The sequence below is a fragment of the Chiloscyllium punctatum genome, chromosome 17 (genome assembly GCF_047496795.1).
Source record: "Chiloscyllium punctatum isolate Juve2018m chromosome 17, sChiPun1.3, whole genome shotgun sequence".
Classification (NCBI taxonomy): Eukaryota; Metazoa; Chordata; class Chondrichthyes; order Orectolobiformes; family Hemiscylliidae; genus Chiloscyllium; species Chiloscyllium punctatum.
The window spans coordinates 63,322,287-63,344,475 of record NC_092755.1 but is presented as its reverse complement, the minus strand read 5'-3'; the positions used below and the strand labels follow the sequence as shown (position 1 = coordinate 63,344,475).

At 37.1% G+C, this 22,189-nt stretch overlaps 1 protein-coding gene across 4 annotated transcripts in view; it reads left to right on the top strand.

Annotated features, from left to right (window-relative positions):
- fbxw8 (F-box and WD repeat domain containing 8) overlaps positions 1-22,189 on the top strand; it is a 168,184-nt gene that overhangs the window by 127,744 nt on the left and 18,251 nt on the right. For 3 of the 4 annotated variants that reach the window (XM_072587321.1, XM_072587320.1, XM_072587322.1), the window contains one exon: positions 8,518-8,645. In XM_072587321.1, coding sequence (XP_072443422.1) covers positions 8,518-8,645 — 128 coding nt within the window. Of the gene's footprint in view, positions 1-8,517; positions 8,646-18,736; positions 18,832-22,189 lie in introns of all 4 variants that reach the window. The other variant, XM_072587323.1, reaches the window with a different exon arrangement.

The following is a 22,189-nucleotide window of genomic DNA, read 5'->3' as shown; positions in this document are numbered from 1 at the left end:
TGCATCCTCTTGATCTCTCTCTTAAAATATATCACTTCATACTTCTATTTTTAAATTTTAATTGTCATATGATCCATTGTTCCACCAGTTTGCCTGTGTCCTATTGAGGTTTATCATTATTCTCTTCACAGGTCACAATATTTTCAAATTTGGTGTCATTCACATGCAGTATTTTGTGAAACTGAAGGTTTTAGTGTAAAGACATTATAATTAAGCTTTTATTTTACCTGAACACTCATTCAGTTTTTATATGATACCTATTAGCTTTTCAATGATAATTGGTTCTGTTAAACTTAAGTGACTTCCTGACATAAATCATGTGCAGATCCCATCCACCACAGTCTGGCTTGCCTAATTTCTTAACCTCAAAATGTTTATTCAGCTAACATGCAGTTGTATCAAAGCTGTTTTCTAACTGGTTGAAGCATGGAGCACATAAAGCAGATTTATCTAATGGTTTTTTTTGAAGGAGGTAATTTAAATGAGGGAGATTAAATAATGGTGTGTTTTATTCATGAAGCACATGTATGATTGGTTAAAATACAAAAATTATGAATTCTTTGTGATAGTACTGTGCTTAATCAACATTTGAATCTACATCCTAACAAGTTCCTAAGGTAGTTTTAGCCTAAGACATTTGACGCTTATAAATGGGGCTATTGGCTACGGAACATCAGAACTGTGTAATGCAAGTGAACGTTGGCACAGATTCACCACGTTGTGGTAAAAGTAGTGTCTTAAGTAAGTTGTCATTCAAATAACATGAATTATAGCTTTAACATATTACTTTGTATATGGATGTGTATCAAAACAATAGTTCAATAAAGAGGTTTCTTAGTGTAATGTGGATTTGATACACTTTTCTAAGTGCCATATATACATGAATAATTGATATTATCATACAGAGCAAGTAAAATGATTGTCTTGTTTGGTCAGCATTGGGAGGGAGAAGTGGGCTCTACTACTTAAAACATTTTTCTCATATCAATCATCTACACTGAGATGCATAATGTTTTTATGTTTCACATTATGATTTTAACTGAATCTAATACTGAAGCTCTTGTGGGATTTGTAAGTTAGTCATATCACTTCATGAATAACTTTTATTCTTGCTCTGTTTGTTCAGCACTTTCCAGAATGAGTTCTAATTGTTCTAAGGTTATTTTCATGTTAGCTTTTGTCTGCCAGTTACCCATGATTTTCATGTTGCAACTATTTCTTTCACATTTGGTTGTGAAAAGCTATTGTTTACATATAAAAAAGCAGAACAGTAACAAGGATCAACGAGGTAAAAACAATGATTGCAGATGCTGGAAACCAGATTCTGGATTAGTGGTGCTGGAAGAGCACAGCAGTTCAGGCAGCATCCAAGTAGCTTCGAAATCGACGTTTCAGGCAAAAGCCCTTCATCAGGCTTTTGCCCGAAACGTCGATTTCAAAGCTACTTGGATGCTGCCTGAATGCTGTGCTCTTCCAGCACCACTAATCCAGTAACAAGGATCAAGCAGAGGTTTTGTATAGTTTGGTACAGGTTTAGTAGGTAGCCGTGAACATACAAGTAATGATGTTAGCATTAAGGGATGTGATGGAAAGATAGCAGCCACAAAAGAAAAAGTGCCTGCTGGTCACCAAAGGCAATGTGTAGATGCAGAAGAGCAGGAAACCCGAGGTGGATTATTGCAGGAGGAATGGGAGTAATAAGGAGGAATAAAGGTAATTGGTTGTGATACGTTGATTGCTTTCAGGCAAGACACAGTACCATCACATAAGGGGAGTCAATAGACTGACAGAACCCAAGAGCAGTGTAGGGGTGGGATCAGGAGTGACAAAAACAGCTAAACAATCATCTCAATCTTAGAGATAATGAAATGCAACAGCTTTTCACTTCACTTTGGTAATCAAATTGGAGGGATGCAGCAAGGAGTTTGACAAAGTAGACTTAAGGAGAAAAGGATCCTGAATTAACAAAGAGAATTAAAATTGAAGTTTTGAGGACCATCCAAACTATGGAATGTCCCTGTAGACTCCGTAAGTTACCTGCTTAGCATGTTAATGGTTGGACAAGGAATTGCAGTTTGTAAATCTATCAAACGTTTCTCTCATAGCAGCAAGAAATACATCAAACCTGGGGCAACTTAAAAACTCTCGCAACGAAAGAAAATCTGTGGGATATCCGGAGAGCAAAAGAAATGATTCTGCCCAAAACTAGGAAATACTTGGAGAGGTCCACACACATTCCTTGACCATTCTCAAAACCAAAAATACTTTAAATTTACATTTAAAAAATAAGTCCCCATTTCACCAAGATTTAAATATTAAGTTAATTCCATTGCTCAATGCTAATCTTTTCTTTTCTTTCCTTTCCTGTATCTTGAATCATCTGGCAAGATGTTCCTGCCCTAATATGAAGAATTATATAGATTTATAGAACTTTCAATGTGTTTATAATGACTGTAACCTATAAATCACTGTTCCCTGTCATATGTATTATATAGCACAGCAACCTATAAAATTGAATCAAATATCTTTCAGAACAAATTATGTGTTTAATAGTCAAACAAAAAGGTGTTCAAAATTTTTTTTACTAATAACTCCTGAATTCAATCATGCATTTATTTCACATATTCTGGCTCAATTTGTGGCCAATTTTGAGCTACAGACTCCCATCCATTAGAACCTGATTTCAAATGACCTGAATCTTTCACTTGGAATCTCTCTCAGCAATCAAGTTAAAAGATCTTTATCCCATCTGTCTTGTATCTGGATTGTATTTGATTCAGGCCCTCAGAGGTGATGCATTCCCTACACTCCTGGTTACTTTATTTAAACAAATTTCCCAAGTGGCATTACACTATTGATTAATAATGCATGCTGTAGATTCTAAAATGCCAGTACAGATTTTTTTCCTGATAAAATTCCTGTAGCAGTTACTTTACTAGCAACCAGACAGCAACTATCACTCTACTTTTGAAGTATGGTTATGTCTAAGTACAATGTTCAGTTTTGTGTGTTTCTAAAATACTTATCCAACATTGTCCATGAAAACTGATTATGGGCAGTGATCCTACTGCACTACAGGCCTGTAAAGCCCCAAGCCAGATATTAAAACTCATTCTGGAACCCTGAATCTTATCCATGTTATCCCTAGGGAGAAAGTGCAGAAATGTATCATAAATCATTCTTAGGCACTCAACGGATACCTTTTTTCATAAACATTTTAAACTATTTCTCTCACACAAGAGAACTGCTTTCATATGTAATAACATGCCATATACTCGGGAGGAATTATGATCATGCTTAATCGCATTTTTCATCTGAAATGTGTTGCAGAATTTTGTTCTAAAAAGTTGTACAATGCTGCTAATTTAATGAGGAATACACATGATTTTCTTGACTCCTTAGCATGAATTTTAAATTTACAGTAACTGTTGATGGAAGAAAACAAGTAGATATAGTTAACAAAACAGTTTGTTCTTACTGTATTAACATTTATAAATCTTTTACTTGTTTCTTGACCTAATCCCCTCACCTCCACATTCATGCTATCATATATAATCTACAGGATAGGGTGACCATATGAGGCTGTCTGTAGCTGCAATCAGTGCAGCTCTTTGGTTTGCTTATCATAATATATACTATTGAACCACTTTACTAATGCCTCTTAGATCAATACCCTGTGTTTTCAAATTTATTAATACATTAACAGCGAGAGATAGTGTTACTAACACCTTGAAAGCTACAGTATCCTATTTCCAATAATCTGCTCTTCGATTTCAACTATAAATTCCACATGTCTATGCATTTCATACATGTGCCAACAACTATAGCTCACATGATGTTGAGGAAGGAGCATTAATATTTGAATAAATTTCAGATTCTTAATCTAAAATCCCAATAATCTGCTTTTAATTACTATTAAAATCATGTAGGCATATTGGTTGGGGTGGCAAAAGTAAGCAACCAGAAAGCAGTATTGTATTTCATTATACTGTACTTTCTTGGAGTGACTGCAGAATAGCTCAGAAAAGAATAAGGTAAGTACTGTCTGGTTGCTACAGCAAAGGACAGATTAGTCCATAGTCAATATAACAATGTGGCCAAATGCTATTAGGAGATGAACAAGGCATGAGGCCCCCAGGTAATTTTTGGTGCAGTTATACAATATTACACCAGCAAAGCAAAAAAAAATTAATTACTGGACTACCAGGATATTTGTGCACAAACAGGTTTGCTTTCTACCCCAGCTTCTGAGAAGTTATTTTTTTATTATAACTAATGTAATTTGTTGTGAACAAAGTATATAAAAACTAAGTATGTTGACCAAAACGACTTAATTAATAAATGCTCTTCTCTGTATGAACTGTATCATGCATACTGGGATGATCCTGTTTAAGATCACTAATTTAAATTTCCAGGCTAAACTAACTGTAGCTGGGTTAGGTGAATCTCTACTCAGCAACTTTGACCGAGATAGAAGAAGAATAGTATAATTTCAACTCTTCAGCTTTACCCAATGTTTTCTAACAGTCTAACAGAATCAACTTCACTAAGTAATGCCCATCACCTTATGGAGAGAATAATCTGACATTCGCTGTCTAGACTGTCAGAAATTGACTGAAGAAAAATAAAGATGTGTGACACGTGTCTTGTTATAGTTGACCAAGGAATATGTACTTTCAAAAATCAAAAGAACAAAGTTCTATTATGATTTTTTTATCAAATCATTTTTCCAGTTTTCAATAAGATCTGATTCCAGAGCTTCTCCCTGTATAAAACAATAATATTGACGTATCTTCAACACAGAAAAACACTGGAGAACCTTCAGTCCATCTGCAGATTCTAAAATTCCATTTCTTGAAATATGAAATTGAAGTGACTACTGGCAAAACTGTAATATAATGATTAACACTGTAAAACTATATATTACTTTCTCATCTAAAGCATCTAAGTCTGTGTGTGTTACTATTTGCATCCACATTTCACCCACACATTTACCATCTCAAAATGTAACTTTTTCAATATAACAGAAACAATTTAACCAGAACTCCATTGTTCAAATCTTAATGATATGAGATTTTGCTGCACCAAAGTGGATTTCATTGCCCAATGCATTAACGTAAAATTAAAGGGAAATATTTAGAAATATTTGACTGGTCAGGCACCATCTTTGGAGAGAAAAACAGAATTATCAGGTTAGATTTTGGCCGCCAAGACATGAGGCTCAGGAGAGGAAAATTCTTAACTCATTTGTCCTGCCGGTGACTATGGGTGTGTTTTTGTATCCCAATGTACTTGTTTCTGATTTGCCAACCCACTATTCATCCATACCCCACTATTCCCCATATTTTCCATGCCAATTCATGTCCCCCATGCCACATCTTACACTCCATTCCAACTCATGCAGTCACCCACCCCATGGCCTCTGATACTCTCAACATCAATTCAGGGCCCTTACCCACTTGATGGACTTTTAAACACTCAATGTCACCTCCATAGGCATTCCCCTAATATCAACCATTAGCAGACCTCAGCAACCATGTGGAAATGAAAAATAAACTTCTAACTATATAGGCTCTCACTCCGAAAGGCTTGATAGTGAAAAAATTCATAGTTGTAAAATCCTTTCAAAGCTTTTAAATGTACTTCAATACTTAACATTTTATTGAAAGAAACGGCTCTACTTCAAGGTCACCTAATCGTTTCAAAGCCTCTTGGGTTGTTAAGTTTACATTGGCACTGTTAATTCAGGACTCCAACCATGGCAGGAGAAGGGCCTGGAAAAGCAAAAGTTGGGTCTGTTTGAAATCAGCGTTGAAATGGTCATACTGAGTTAAGGGCCACTGTGTGAATCTGTCCCCTTTTCTTGCTGTCAAAAAAATTAAATGTATCAGAAATGGGGCCAGGATGTCTACATCTTTGTGCTACCTACTACTTTTAAACCTTCAATGAGGCTTCCCAGCTCCACCACAAAATTGTCCAGCATTTAAGGTTGATGTTCCATCGGAGATGTTAGATTTTAAACAAGTACAGAGGCAGGGAAAGTGGTGGACTCGAGAAAGAACAAGAAAGAAGGTCTGTGATAGGGTGGAATACACTAAATATGAAATAACAAAAGGAAATGACTGTACAAAAATAATATCAATGGTAATGAACAAAGTGAAAGGAATCAAAAGATACGTCTATTAAGAGGTGTAAGTGGTAATAGCAGAATTGTTAGCAATAGGTGATGTCTGGAAAATGGAATAAAGATGTGTCAACTAGCAAGCAAAACGTTTACAAATTCTAAGTTAAATGGATCAGTGATACACAGATGAGGTTATGGACTACATCCACAATTTCTTCACCGTAATTGTGAATTGAAAAAATCGTTAGTACAATGGGGAAGTCGAGAAGAATATAAAGCAGTCTCCATCATAAAAGTAACTGGAATTTTAAAAATTGTAGCAAGTAGGTGAATATTAGAACACCTAATTCAAAATGTATTTTTATCCATACCCAAATTCATGAATTCTTGTGACACGTTTCAGATTTATAATTTGGATGAACAGTATTAATGATCTATAATTTCAAAACTTTTGTCCTCATTTCTAAATTTTTTTCTCTACCCTATCTGTGCTGTCTCTGCTAGCTTTGTAACTCAGCCACCACCACCATGTCCATATGTTTTCAGTTATTTATGGTAAAGCTTTCAGTTGCCATGAAAAATGTCAGGTGGATAAGGTATCAGTTGTGTTCCCAGATTCATGTGCCTTCCTGCACCTTTTCTAAACATTTCTTAACACTTGCCACTTTATTCACACCTCCTTTACCTTTCGCCCTATGTTTGGTCAGTTTAGGATATAGTATCATATTATAAGCACTATATAAGTGACAGTTGCTGTAACATTTTGAAAATAAGTAATTACTGTTTAAGTAATTGTGCAGGATATACTAACATTATAAATGTTATTCTTTAAACTTAAGTTCCTCCTTATTCATTAGCCAATTCATTTAATTTTGGTAAATAATATAATGTTAGAGGGAAACCCAAAAGATACAATAATTTAGAACGGTCCTTCACATTGTAATTTCAGTGCCTAGGTAAAAGTTAAAACAGGGATCAGCAATAAATTCTAGCTTAGTAATCTGTACCCTATCCTAACCAAAGCAAATGCAACAAGCAGAATCCACAACAACCCCAAATTTATGTTTTGCAAGACACTGAGGTTGTTGATTGTTACCATTTGTGACATGTAATAATGTTAGTGTTAGTGCAGGTTACAAAATGGTTTCATCCTGAAACACTGGAGGTGAAAGTTTCTGCCCTTAACCATTTAACATTTTACCACCACTTGCTTACAGAATTTTTAGCAGCTTGTTTAGTCATTAGCAAATGATTTACTATAATTTAAATAGTTGCATATAAAATTGATCTATAAATTATCTGTTGAATTATAATGGACTAATCTAAAAATAGTTTAAAAGTCCATTCTGTGAGAGATACTGTTCAACAAAGGTTAAGATATTTATGTATCAATGAAGAATGAATCCTTACATTAAGTAAACTCCCAGAATATTTACTTCCAGAGTTTCAACACTTGTACAATATATTCAGTATTGAGACCTCAATATCAAAATATCCCAACTCAGAGGCTATAAAGTTATGCATCCTCTAAAGTGATGCTTTGATTACATCTAAAATTAATGGTTTGTCTTAGAAATATATTGATTTTAATCAGATGTATTTTGACCTTTTTTTGTAAAATATCACAATAATTATGCATAATCTCTTCTCTATATTCTGCCATCAGCTCCTGATAGTGATACGCATTGTTCCAAACTGGAATATTGAAAATTGAATTACTCACTTAGTGGTTTCTTGCAGTCAGTCCATTACTGTTTCAAAAGCCGTGCTGTGCTCCTGGGAACATTACTTAACTCTTTTTGATGACCTTTTTAAAATTTTGACGAGTTGACCAAGTACAGCAATATTCAATACATTAGGTAACAAAGAAAATAATCAATTAACTGAGTCTGTAATGGATTCATAGGGCTAATCCAGTGACCTGTGTAAAATGACATAAATGACATGAGAAAATAAATGCTAAATATAAATTCAAAGAAATTACACTTCAAACTTTAAAAGAATATTTTTCTTTCAGCTGACTTTACTAAGGATTAATAATTTACATTATGATCCATTTTTCAAAGCTAATATGAGGTTTTTGGTTGTTTATGGAAATTCTGGAAATTTCCAAGTCATCCAATATCAACATAGTACTTGCATTAAATATATTCATTCAATACAGTTGTTTACTAACATGAGGTAAACATGACGCTGTACTTCTCACCCTCTTGTGGCAATAAAATGTCATTCAAAGTAACTCTTGACTGCTCATCTCACTCAAATTGCAATAAGTACAAATTTAATATAATATTGCATATACACACGTCAAAATAAAGTTATTTGCATTTAATATATTTGTTTTGATTGCTCAGTATCTACTTTATCAATCTAGAATTTTTATTATATTCTAGATCCACGTTTATTGTCTACAGACAGCTCAACCAATAGCAACACTGGGAAACTCTGCAGGAGACTTCACCTGTGTGAACCTAAAGGATAGTCCTCCTTTTCTAGCTGTTACTGGAAACAAAGACAGGAGGTATGTAGACAATGTTTATATCAAGCCTGGATGTTCTTTCATGATTGCTAATATGTCCTCCTCTCCTTTAATATCTCTGATTAATTTTGCATCAACATTTTAATCAAATTACTTGATGAGGTTTTATTAAACCATATTGATGTTGTTAACTTAGAAATCATTAAGATCTTCTTGAATATTGTATTAGTTTCTAAACATCATTCTATGACCGAGCGAACCATTGAATATTTACAAACTCTGTGAGTAACTCTCATCAATTTCTAGGTTTCTTTCATAATTAGTATGGATACCTACTAAAATTAAAGAAATCAGGAACTCTCCTGATTTAGCACTGTTCATGACTTTAGCATATTTCCTCCAATGTGAGTTGACAGATGCTACAAGTACCTGTTTAATTTGCAAACTGAAATCTTGTTTCACTCTCAAATCCATGACTGTGTTGATCAAAGTTCCTGGAAAGGCATTTAATGTACTTGTACTGTCACACTTACAGAAACCTTACTTCATGGCATATCAAAGTAGGAGGAACAAAACGCCACCAAAATTTGTAATTTTGTTCTAGTTCAGAGGTAGCCATTATAACTTCTAGTATAAATCAGAACATTGTCTGGACTCCAGTACGACAGCTGAAGGGTCAAAGTATTGCTGAAAATATTGTCTTTATCATGTTCCAGTATCTCCCTATGTTCGGCAACACTTTCTTCCTTTGTTTTCTCCTTTCACCTGAGCCTTCAATGCTTGCTTTAAATAGGTTATATTGTACTGTTTTGCACAAAGGTGATGCCTTTATGTTCAAAGATAAAGGCACACTGTCAAGCATACACATACCCTTTCACTGGCTTATACTCCGTCATTCTCTCTCTCTCTCTCTCTCTCTCTCTCTCTCTCTCTCTCTCTCTCTCTCTCTCTCTCTCTCTCTCTCTCTCTCTCTCTCTCTCTCTCTCTCTCTCTCTCTCTCTCTCTCACACACACACACACACACACACACACACACACACACACACACACACACACACACACACACACACACACACACACACTTAATTGCAGATACATTCTATTTTGTTCAAAAAGCACGTGATCTGCAGGTAGTCAATCCAAATCATATTTTGGAAATAGAACCAGTCTGACTCAAGATTAGGATACAGACAGACTCTAACCTCAACATTTAATGCATTGCCTGAGCTGAGATGTCACCTGTTTTTTAATAAAACCTTGCCTTACCTTGAGAATGTGACTCACGCGCACACTCTACCAAGCATAAACAAGCACATATATTCCCACATACACACTCACATGCATGCTCTCACACTCTCTCCCTCACATGCGCAGACACACACATATAAGTCTATGGATGAATTTGCATTTGCAGATGCATTTTATTTTTGCTGAAAAAGAACACAATTTGCAGGCAGTCAATCCATATAACATTTTGTAAATTCCGACATTGGAAATAGAACCAGTCTGACTCAAGTTTGGGATTCAGACAGAGTCTATCCTCAACATTTAATGCATTGCCTGAGCTGAGTTTTTTTAAATAAAACCTTGAGTTATCTCGAGAATATGACTTAAAAAAAGTTCAGGGATTTACATATTGATGATCTGAAAACTGCAACCCATTCGAAAAGATGGAAGACTTAACAGCAATCTAGGTTTGTTCAAAATATCGTTTTAATTGCATGACTCAGATCTTTTGCTATAAATTCTGTGTCTTATGATCCTGCTCCACAGCTACCTGATGAAGGAGCAGCGCTCCAAAATCTAGTACTTCCAAATAAACCTGTTGAACTATAGCCTGGTGTTGAATGATTTTATAACTTTGTCCACCTCAGACCAACACTGTCATCTCCACATCTTGTTCAAAGATAGGCAGATTGGATTGTTAAATGCAACACAAGTTAACAAATATCCTTGTGTTCAAAATTTAAAGCACATCCCCCTCAGCCAAAAGTGCAAATAAAGAAATTATTTACCTAGTTAACATTAATGGTGTTGTGCATTTTTGGCTGTTCTGTTGTGATTGTTAGAGGAATTATTGGTGTAGTTAGCATTAAACTCCTTGTGTCAGCTTAATCATGCTGCAGAACCACATCACATTTCTATATCCCATTCATTAAACCAGCCTCAAATAGGACTGCTGACAGATGCATTATCATTTTAAAAACATCTTATATTATTCTTACTGTGATACCCCCCACACTTGCTCTCTCTACCTAACCATGCCGCCACTTGCTAGCCTAGAAGACACTACCACATCAGTGAGATACTGTCTTTTGTGTCAGTTGTCCTATGTGTAATTAATGGTTTGTACCAGTTGTGATAGGCCTGTCGATTTATCTGGCTCAAATTGAAATAATAGTTACAAGAAAGTGAAATCTTGTCTGGCAATTTCTTGGTCAATAACTTTGATTATTTTAGTTTACGGATCCTCAGAGTCATGAGAAGTCTCTCCTCGTATTACGAAATGTGTTGGAGTACCTCACTAGACAGAAAAAATTAAGCCCCCAGGCACAAGCAGAACCACAGAAGGATCAACAAAAAGATAGAGCAAAAACAACAGAATACTTTCAAGAAGAAAGTAGGAAGAGAAGTAGCAAGATGGGGAAATTTGGGAGAGTGGCTAACAAAGTGGGGTATTAATGCTTAATACCATTTGTGGTGGCAGTGGAGGAACTGGGAAAGCAATAGCTAAAATGATCAGATTTGTTCTATCTGCCACTTAAGCAAGAACAGGCTCCGAGTGTCAGAATCATCATCTTGTATTGGCTGACTGTTTATGAATTCAAAAAATATTTTCACTTCCTATTATCACTTCTTTAAAACCTATTTTGACCAATCTTTTGGTAATCTCACTTAATGTCTCTCCTTTTGTTACTCATTGTCGTGCTTTGTTTTAAATTGATTTTTTTGAAAATCATTGCAAATTCTATTACGGTCAACATGCTATACAAATATGTTGCTGTAAAAGAAGAAGGTGTTTCCTGCAGTTACAGAAAAGGATGGGAAAAGAGTGCCTCAATTATTGCTATCTGAATAAATTGACTGCAGCATAAGAACATTAAAAATTGGAGCAGGAGGTGGTCATTTGGCCCTTCAAACCTACCCCATCATTGAGTAAGGTCATGGCTGATCTATCTGAGGCCTCAAACCTTTTGTGCCTGTTCCTCATAGTCCTCAAATTCTTGGTATTTCAAAAATCTATCTGCCTCCTCCTTAACTATGTTCAGTGATCCAGCTTTCACAACTATCTGGGATAGGGAATTCCAGGCATTCCTCAGGGAGGTGAAATTCCTTCGCATTTCACTTTTCAGCAAATATTTTCTTATTCTGCAGTTATCTTCCCTCGTTCAAGATTCCTCCATAAGTGGAAACATCTTCTCAATGTCCATCTTGTCAGTGCCCCTCAGAATCTTTATTATGTTTCAATACGATCACTTCTCAATCTTCCAAATCTGGACTAACCGAGGCTGAGAACTGACATTATAGAGGTTTATAAATTCATAATTCAATCTTGAGCCAGACTGGTTCTATTCCAAAGAAAGAATTTATAAAATGGTATATGCATTGACTGCCAGCATGTTGTATGCTTTTTCAGCAAAAATAGAATGTATCTGCAAATGCAAGTTCACCCCATAGACACGTACGTGTATGTGAGTACATGTGAGAGAATGTGTGTGCGCGCATGAGTCTGATATGCCACATTGTCACTTTCTTTAATAAAACCTTGAGTTATCTTGAGAATGTGACTTAACAGAACTTCTGGGATTTAAATTTTAATGAACTGAAACCTGCAACACATTCTAAAATATGAAAGACTTAACAGCAATCTAGGTTTGTTTAATGTATCATTTTAATTGCATGACATTGTGATCTTTTGCTATAAATTTGGTGTCTTCTGGTCCTGCCCCACTAGTTACCTGATGAAGGAGCAGCCTCCAACAGCTAGTACTTCCAAATAAACCTGTTGGGCTATAACCTGGTGTTATGATTTTTAACTTTGTCCGCCCTAGTCCAACATCGGCACCTCCACATCATGTCTATAATAAAGGCCTCACCTGTTTAATTTTTCTTAATAAGTCAACTCCTACATCCCAACCCAAAAAATCTCTTTTAAAATGCTCCAATGCTAGTATATCCTTCTCCTTATTTTGGTATCATTAGCATAGGTTACACTCTGCCCATTCCTGCAAGTCATTTGCGGCTCCAGAATTGATCCTTGTGGTAGTTGGCTAGTTACATCTTTTAAAACTGAAAAAGATTCATTATCCCAGCTCTCTGTTTTTTGTGTGTTAACCAATCTCAGTCCATACTAATGCATATACCTGTAGTGCCATCTTGTGCAATAACCTTATATTTGGCAACTTATTGAATGTCTTCTGGAAACCCAAATACACTACAGCAACTACCACGGGTGAGGTCCCAGAAGACTGGATGGTAACGAATGTTGTTCCCTTATTCAAGTAGGACTGCAAAGAAAAATCTGGAAACTATAGACCAGTAAGTTTAACATCTGTGGTAGATAAATGTTGCGACATGGGGTAAACTCTCCTACTTAATTTAAAATCAGCCACACAGAGAAGATTTATCCCTTGCAGTAATCTGTGAAAATTCCATAGGCCAAGTTAAAATAAAAATTAACAACTTTATTTCTTGAAGTATAACAGAGAATAATCAACTAACCACTATTTACAATTCCTCCCTCTAACCTATCTTTTACATTCCTTTCTGTAATACTAGTCCGATAAAGCTCCCAATTAAGGTTTACAGAAAAATCCAAATTTTAAAGCCGGCCAGCAGTCGCATCTTCTCTTTAGCTTTGTCGGTAGATTGGCTCTTCAGGTCAGGGTTGAGGTTTTTCACTGTGCAAACTCCTTCTCTAGACAGGTACCTGTCAGAGAGTTCTGACGTGCAGTCTATATCTGTTGGTTGGGTAGCAGTTCTCCTCACAACTGTTTGATTTTCCCCGGTCTTATACCTCAAAGCATCGGATTGTGCCATTAGCTTTTAAGATTCAAACTTGATTGGAATTTGGTATTTTTTTCAGGGTATAATTTAAACTGATTGGCCTAGCCTAATTCAAATCTGTTCTGTTGTTTCCAGGCAACCAGCTACCCCAGTAGCTGGAGCACATGTTACATTGTGTCTTATTGAGAACACTTGGTGCTGTGACTTCTAGCTTTTACTCTCTTAAAGGTATAGTACACCCACATCTTCATAACACCTCCCCCCTTAAGAAAGAAATGAACCATCATAATGAAAAGATGGCTTCATTTTCTTCCTCTACCTTTTAAACACATTACCCTAACTTACAGATAACTTTAATGTAAGTTCACCTTAACTACTTCTCATATACCTATGTATAACATTAAATAAATACAAATCTCCTCTAAACTCTTGAGTTAAATCCACGATAATGCATCTGCAATTACATTCTTCTGAGTCGCAACATGAATGATTTTAAAATTAAAAGTCTGTAACATAAGACTCCAACAAAATAGTCTCATATTCTTGTCTTTAAAGCATTCTAAGAATGTAAGTGGATTGTGGTCAGTATACACAACCATCTCTGACACACTGTTCGTGATATACACATGAAAATTTTGTAAGACAAGTACCAAACTCAATAGATACCTAATGGTCAACCTTTTCATGCAGAGGGTGGTACGTGTATGGAATGAGCTGCCAGAGGAAGTGGTGGAGGCTGGTACAATTGCAACCTTTAAAAGGCATCTGGATGGGTATATGAATAGGAAGGGTTTGGAGGGATATGGGCCAGAAACTGGCAAGTGAGTCTAGATTGGGTTGGAATATCTGGTCAACATGGACGAGTTGGACCGAAGGGTCTGTTTCCATGCTGTACATCTCTATGACTCTAGGAGTTCTTTTTTGATTGTGAAGTATTTCCTTTAGTGGATATCGATCTTCTTCGAAAAGTAACCAACTGGCAGTTCAATCCCATCCTCATCTTCCTGTAAGAGTACAGCTCCAACTCCAATGTCACTAGTATTGATGGCTTTAAAAGGTTTTGAAAAGTTTGGTGTAGCTAAAACTGTTTTGTGGTTAATATTGATTTCAAATGGTCAACTACCTCCAGGCATGGTTCTGTCCACCAAATCTTTGTGTTCTTCTTCAACAAATTGGTTAACAGTGCCACTACATTGCTGAAGTTTGGAACAACTTTCATTAGAATCCACTGAGTCCTAAGAATCGAAGTTCCTTTTTCTTTAAGGTTATGGAAATTCCTCAATGGCCTTTGTCTTTGCGTTCCGTGGGGTCAACCTTTCATGACCAATGTTATGTCTGAAGAACATCACCTCTGCTTTCGCGAATTCTGTTTTATTTAAGTTTATCACCAGTTTTGCTGCTCGTAGTCGTTCAAAAACAATACGAATGGGATACATTTATCACAATCATGCAGGTAATCCTAACAGTATGCTCTCAACATAGTCTTCAAGGTCTGATGCCACCTTTCTAAAACTACCTGGGTTTCAGGATGATACGCACTGGATTTAAAGTGCTGTATGCCTAAGCTATCCATAACCACCTCAAACACCTTAGCAGTAAAATTCGACCCTTGGTCCAACTGAATCTCTCTGAGTAGCCCATACCGTGTGAAGAAAGCTACTAACTCCTCTACTAACCTTTTTGCTTTGATACTCTGTAATGGAATTGCCTCTGGAAATCTGATAGAGAATCAATTATGGTTAACAAGTACTGGTTCCCACTTTTATTTCTCGGGAGGGGACCTACACAATCAATTATAACCTGCGTGAAAGGTTCTTCAAATGTGGGAATTGACAACAAAGGTGCTGGTTTTATTACCGCCCATGGCTTACCTACCATTTGGCATGTGTAACCACATTCTTTTGCATTCCAGTCCAATAAAAATGTTTTGTACCCTAACCTGAGTCTTTCATACGCCTAGGTGACCTCCCATAGGTCATGTGTTCCCTGTAACACCTCCTGTCTGTTTGCTACCAGCAACACAATCTGGTGCACTTTGGCTCATTTCTCTTTTGCACTAACCTGCCATGGTCTCCATTTCCATCTTAGGATTCTATCTTTTGGGTAATAACTCTCCGGAATATTCTCTGTCTCCTTTTCGGAGGACGCATCCACATATATATCTTTTATTGTCTTGTCTTGCTGTTGCATGTCTCTTAGCCTTTCAGGAGTAACTACTTCTGTCTGATCCTCTGCCTGTTTAGATTTTTCCTGCACCATTATGTCAAACGGGTATCCCCTAACTGAACCTCAACTCCTTCATCTTTCTCTTTACTTTTTGCTTCGTGCTGTGACTTATGACAGTGGGATCTGGTTTCCACACAGTCTGGGAAAATACCAGGATATGTCTGTTTTAACTTCTCAGTTTCTTGGGCTTCTCCAAAACAAGGGGTATCACTCCCACCTTGGATCCTGTCAAATCATTCCCACGAAAAGACTGAATTCCTGGAACTGACACACTGTCAATCACTCCCACTGTAACTTGCCCAGTCTTGAGTTGGCACTTCAACTTGATCTTACATAGGGGAGTGCTAAATTTCTGCCCATCTATCCCACAAATTACCACACTCTTGGGTAACAGATCACAAAGAGTGCATATTTGCTCATCCCTTACTATCAGCGACTGGTTAGATCCTGTATCTCTCAAAATTATAACTTTTTGTCCTTCTCCCCCTGTTCGTTCTGAGTAAACTTGACCCACAGAGGTGAATTCTTTGTAGAGATCAGGTACTAACTCCATACCCAGCCTCTGCCTAGGCTGTGCACTCTCCTGCAGCTCCTTGGCTGTTGTTGGGGTCTCATTTACTACCTGCACTAATGTCACTGGCTTAACTTCTTTTCCCACATCTTTTCTCCCTGTACCTTTCTTTAATGACCAGCACTGTGACTTTACATGTCCCATCTTCTGGCAGTGAAAACACTTTTCCCAGTGCACTTCTGAAACCACTGGCATTATAATTTTCTATGTACCACTCCATTACAGGGAAAACACCTGAGGCCTTTCACTTCCTGTCCACCTTTTTGGGCTTCTTCAACCGGTGGTAAATTCTTACCAGTGATCTCTACTCTTGGTTTCGTAGTGTAGGATCTCCCCTTCTCTATTCCTTACAGGACGAAATTCTGGCCAGAAGGTTGTCCTATGCACCAACATGTACTCATCTGCTAATCCTGCTGCCCTTCTGACTTGCTGAACTTTCTGTTCCTCCATGTGAATTCTTACCATCTCTGGAAGTAAGTTTTTTAACTCCTCCAGCAGAATAATCTTTCAGAGCCTCAAATGTCATAGTCATTTTGATCGATGATTGCGTGCTTTGAAAATAGATATGTTCAATTCTTTCGAACTCAACATAAGTCTGACCTGGTTCCTTCTTTGTGTTTCTGAACTGCTGTCTACATGCTTCTGGTACCAATTCATAAGCACTTAAAATAGCCTGTTTAACCTCATAATAATGTGGATTTTGCACATTCTCCATGTTTGCGTGGGTTTCCTCTGGGTACTCTGGTTTCTTCCCACAATCCAAAGATGTGCTGGTCAGGTGAATAGGCCATGCTAAATTGCCCATAGTGTTAGGTGCATTAATCAAGGGTAAATATAGGGTAGGGTAATGGGTTTGGGTGGGTTACTCTTCGGAGAGTTGGTGTGAACTTGTTGGGCCGAAGGGCCTGTTTCCATACTGTTGGGAATCTAATCATAATCTCTTGACCCCTCATCTGACAGTGCAGCAAACACCTCACAAGCTCTGCTGACCAGTTTAGTCTGAACTAGCATTACCCATAAAATCCTCGGCCCATTCCATCTGCCTATCCAATATTTCAAATGAAATAAAGAAGGCTTCAGCATCTTTCTCATCAAAATGTGGTAGAGTTTTGACATAGTTATCTATATCACTACCTTCTCTTTTAATTTCCATCCTGTAAACTTTGCTGACTAAGTTGCAACATCTCAAGTTCAAATTCTGTCTCTTTTGTCTCTCCCTTTCTTCTCTTTCTCTTTGCTCAGCTAAGAACCTTCTCTCTCCCTCCCTTTCTTCTCTCTCATTCCTTCTTTCTTTCCCCTCTCTCTCTCTGTGTATCTTCTAACTCCATTTTCCTCAATTGTAATTTAAGTTTTTCTCCCTCTACTGCACTTGTCTGTTTCTCTGACACACCCAAGTGTTTGAGTAACCCCCATACAATTTCAGCTTTACTTTTGTCCTTCATTAAACCTAAATCTAATTTATTTGCTAATTCTAAAAGTATGCCCTTTTTCTTTCTTTGTAAGCTTTATTGGCAAATTTGAGAATTATCTTTAAATCCCAGAACCTGTTTAGCAATTTTAAGAGCCATTTCTCTCACTTTTAATTTAATCAACCACAAGTCACCAAAATTAAACAAATTGTCTCACCTACATTTTATTTAAAGATCTAGGACACTAACCTGCAAGTGTTTAAATCTGCTGGGACTTTTCATACGCCCAAATCTATTCAAATCTGTCTAAACCAGTTCAACTCTCAGACCCGAGCCCCGAAAACTGTTACAACATGGAGTAAACGATCCTGCTTAATTTAAAACCAGCCACACAGTAATGATTTATCCCATGCAGTAATCTGTGAATATTCCATAGACTAAGAACTAATTAAAGTAAAAATTAACAACTTTATTTCTTAAAGTATAACAGAGAATAATTAACGAACAATTATTTACAATTCCTTCCTCTAACCTATCTTTTACTTTCCCTTCTTAATACTAGTCCAATAAAACTCCCAATTAAGATTTACAGAAAAATCCAAATTTTAAAAGTGGCAGCAGTTGAATCTTCTCTTTGTTGGTAGATTGGCTCTCCAGGTCAGGGTTGAGGTTTTTCTCTGTGCAAACTCCTTCTCCGGTACCTCTCTGAGTTTTGACTAACAGTCTACATCTGTTAGTTGGGTGGCAGTTCTCCTCCCAACTGTTCAATTTTCCCCAGTCTTAAATCCCAAAGCATCGGATTGTGTCATTTGCTTTTCAGATTGTCAATATAATAAATTCAAACTTGATTGGAATTTGGTTTTTTTTTGAGTATAATTTAAACTGATTGACCTAATTCGAATCTGTTTTGTGGTTTCCAGGCAACTAGCTATCCCAGTAGCTGGAGGGCATGTTATACATTGTGTCTTATTGAGAACACTTGGTGCTGTGACTGCTAGCTTTTACTCTCTTAAAGGTATAGTACATCCACATCTTCATAACTGTAAGTTACTTGAGAAGATTCTGAGGAAAGACAGGGTTTGTTTAAGAATAGTCAGCATGCATTTGTGTTTTGGAGATCATACCTTACAAATTTGTTAGAATTCTTAGATGAAGTGACGAAGAAGGTTGATGAGGGCAGGGCGATAGACATACTCCACGTAGATTTAGTCAAGCCTTTGATAAGGTTCCACATGGTCAGCTGCTCTGGAAAGTTAGATCACATGGGATCTGGGGGAGCTGTCAAATTCAGTACACCATTAGCTTGATGGTAGGAAGCAGATGGTAATGTTGGAAGGATGCTTGTCGGGCTGGAGACCTGTGACTAGTGGTGCACCTCAGGGGTCAGTGCTGGACCTGTTGCTATTTGTTAACTATTATCAATGATTTGGATGAGAATGTACAAGGCATGATTAGCAAGTTTGCAGATGCCACTAAAATAAGCGGTATCGTGGACAGTGAGGAAGGTTATCAGATCTTGATCAGCTGGGGAAGTGGGCTGGGAAATGGCAAATGGTGTTTAATATAGATGTGTGAGATCTTGTGTTTTGGAAAGTCAAATCAAGGTAGGTGTTTCCTGGTGAATGGTAGAGCCTTAAGGCGTGTTGTGGAATCGAGGGACTGTGGAGTTTAGATGCATGGTTCTCTGAAAGTTGTCACAGGTAGTGAAGAAGGCTTTTGGTACACTGGCCTTCACCAGTTACAGCATTGAGTATAGAAGTTGGGAAGTTAAATTGCAGTTGTACAGGACATTGGTGAGGCCACACTTGGAGTATTTTGTTCAGTTTTGGTCACCTTGCTATAGGAAGGATGCTTTAAACTGGAAGGATTCCAGAAGAAATGTACAAGGATGTTGCCACGACTCAAGGGTCTAGTTATAGGTTGACATAGGACAAGCTAGGACTTATTTCTTTGGAGTGGAGTAGACTGATAGGGGATCTTATAGAAGTGTGTAAGATCATGAGAGGCATGGATGGGGTGAATGCACTCTATCCTTTTTTCCAGGACTAGAGAGCATCAATTTAAGGTTAGAGGGGAGAAAATAAAAGGGAACCTGAGGGGCAACATTTTTATACAGAGGAATGAGCTGCCAGTAGAAGTGGTTGAGGCAGGTACATTAACAACATTTAAAAGGCATTTGGACAAATACATGGATAGGAAAGGTTTAGAAGAATATGGGCAAAGTGCAGGGAAATGGGGTTAGTGTGGATGGACATTTTGATTGGCATGGACCAGTTTGGGCCAAAAGTCCTTTTGCAGTGCTGTAGGTTTCTACAACTCTAAGACTGTGTAACTGATTCCCCTTTATCCATTCTGCTTGTTATGGCGTCACAGAACTCTAACTCTGATTTGCCTTTCGCAAAACCGTTTGACTCTATTTAATTGAATTGATTCCTTCTTATTTGCAAACTTCAGTTGACCAGCGATATTGTACATAATCATGTTTGTTGTTTTTGTATTTTAAATAAGTATGTTTCTCTTCACAGTATGCTCCATATAACTGTGCATGTCAGTGCAACAACAGGTACAGTGGTTCTGGCTGGTTTGTGACATCTGAAGTGTTCAATTTAACTTTCATTGTCAAACCAAGCCAATTACAATTATAAACCAGGTTGGGATGATACAATTATTAATGGGTCTTTCAGTGCTGAATAAACGCACAACCACTCTGGGTACATAAATATCTTCTCAAATTTTGCAGGACTTTTTGTTTCTTATCGTAAGTACAATAGAGTAGTATTTAATAAAGGCAGAGGAATCAGTCTGTCCACTCTGTGATTTTTGACTGTCAGGGCATTTGTCTCTTGCTGTGATCCGTTGAGTGAAGTCTACTACTTTGTTTTTCCTGTGGCTTGCTAAAAGTTACTGCTCATTGTTCTTTGCTGATCATTGCCTATGTGCATTGTTAGTGGCATTCCTGAACTCTGATTGGCTTGCCAACACTCATATAGTGCATGATCAGCAGTTATGTGTGAACAATTTTAATTGGTTTCTTAAGAATGATGTATTACTGATACATGAACATACAAAGCTCTGAATTAGGAGCAGACATAGGCCACTTTGTGCCTCAAGCCTGCTCTGTCATTGCAAGAATCCTTAGATTCTGGAAAAGCCCCAGAGCATTAGAAAATTGCCAGTGTAACACCTTTAGTTAAAAAGGGAAGGAGACAAAAATAACAGAAAACAATTGGCTAGTTAGCTTAACATCAGTTATTTGGAAAATGCAGTGTATAGAAATACATAATATGATCACGCAGAATTTCATAAAGGGGAAACATGACTGACAAATTTATTAGAATTCTGTGATGATTAGTGAACAGGATAGATAAAGAGGAAGCAATGGATGTTAGACATTTGGATTTTCAGGTGCTCAACTATGTAATAATAATATGGCGTTAAAAGTAGTGTGTTATTATGGATAGAAGAAATAAAACTAAAAATGAAATCTCCTTTTGTTGGCCCCATTCAGCCAGCAGCCTGAGCCTTGGACCCATTGCTGCAGCTGCCAGCGGTTGCCAGCCTTCCATTGCCTCAAGCAGGTTAGCACTTGTTGGCTGGGGAGCCTGACTGATCAAGAAGCCCATCAGTCAGTAGTAAGTGCCTGACTGGCATTTGATCCTGCGGCCTTGCATGCAGGGGGCCAGGTGGTGTAACCCAAAATACATTACTTGTTTATATGAAGTGAGATACATATATACAAATGAATTAAAATTTGATATTAGCAAAATTCTTATTCAAATACAAAATGATTGTGTCATGCCCTGTCATTTGTCACAAGTGAAAAGTATAAATGATGTCTACATGCAGTGGTTAAAATGGGGCTAATCTGCTACGTCATTAAGTATATTTTGGTAGGAAAATCCAGATGACTTTATTTGGAAAGAATGACTTGATTACATTTTTTTTTAAAATCTTGTAATTTGAAATCTCGATGAATGTCTTTTATCCCTAGAACTACTTATTTTCTAAGTAAATTGACTTGGCACTTGGTCATTGCAGTTGATATTCTAATAAGCATTGCTAAAAAAAATTTCCGTAAAATTTATTTGGCAAGATGCTCACTTTAAAATTAAAGACTGAAAACTGTATCATATAAAAAACAACATCTCTGTGTTATGAGAGTGAGGGAACATGTGTGCACAGGGAGCTACACTAGCCCTCTTGTGAAAAAAACTCCATCAAGCAGATTTCAGATTCCATTTAGTTGATTAAAGGCACCAAAATGGTACTTATTTCAGGTGCTTTAGAGATTTCCTCAGACAGTCCTTTGGCTAAGCTGCTCAAAATGATAATCCATAAACAGTGGGGAAATGGTAATAGAAGCACAAATATTG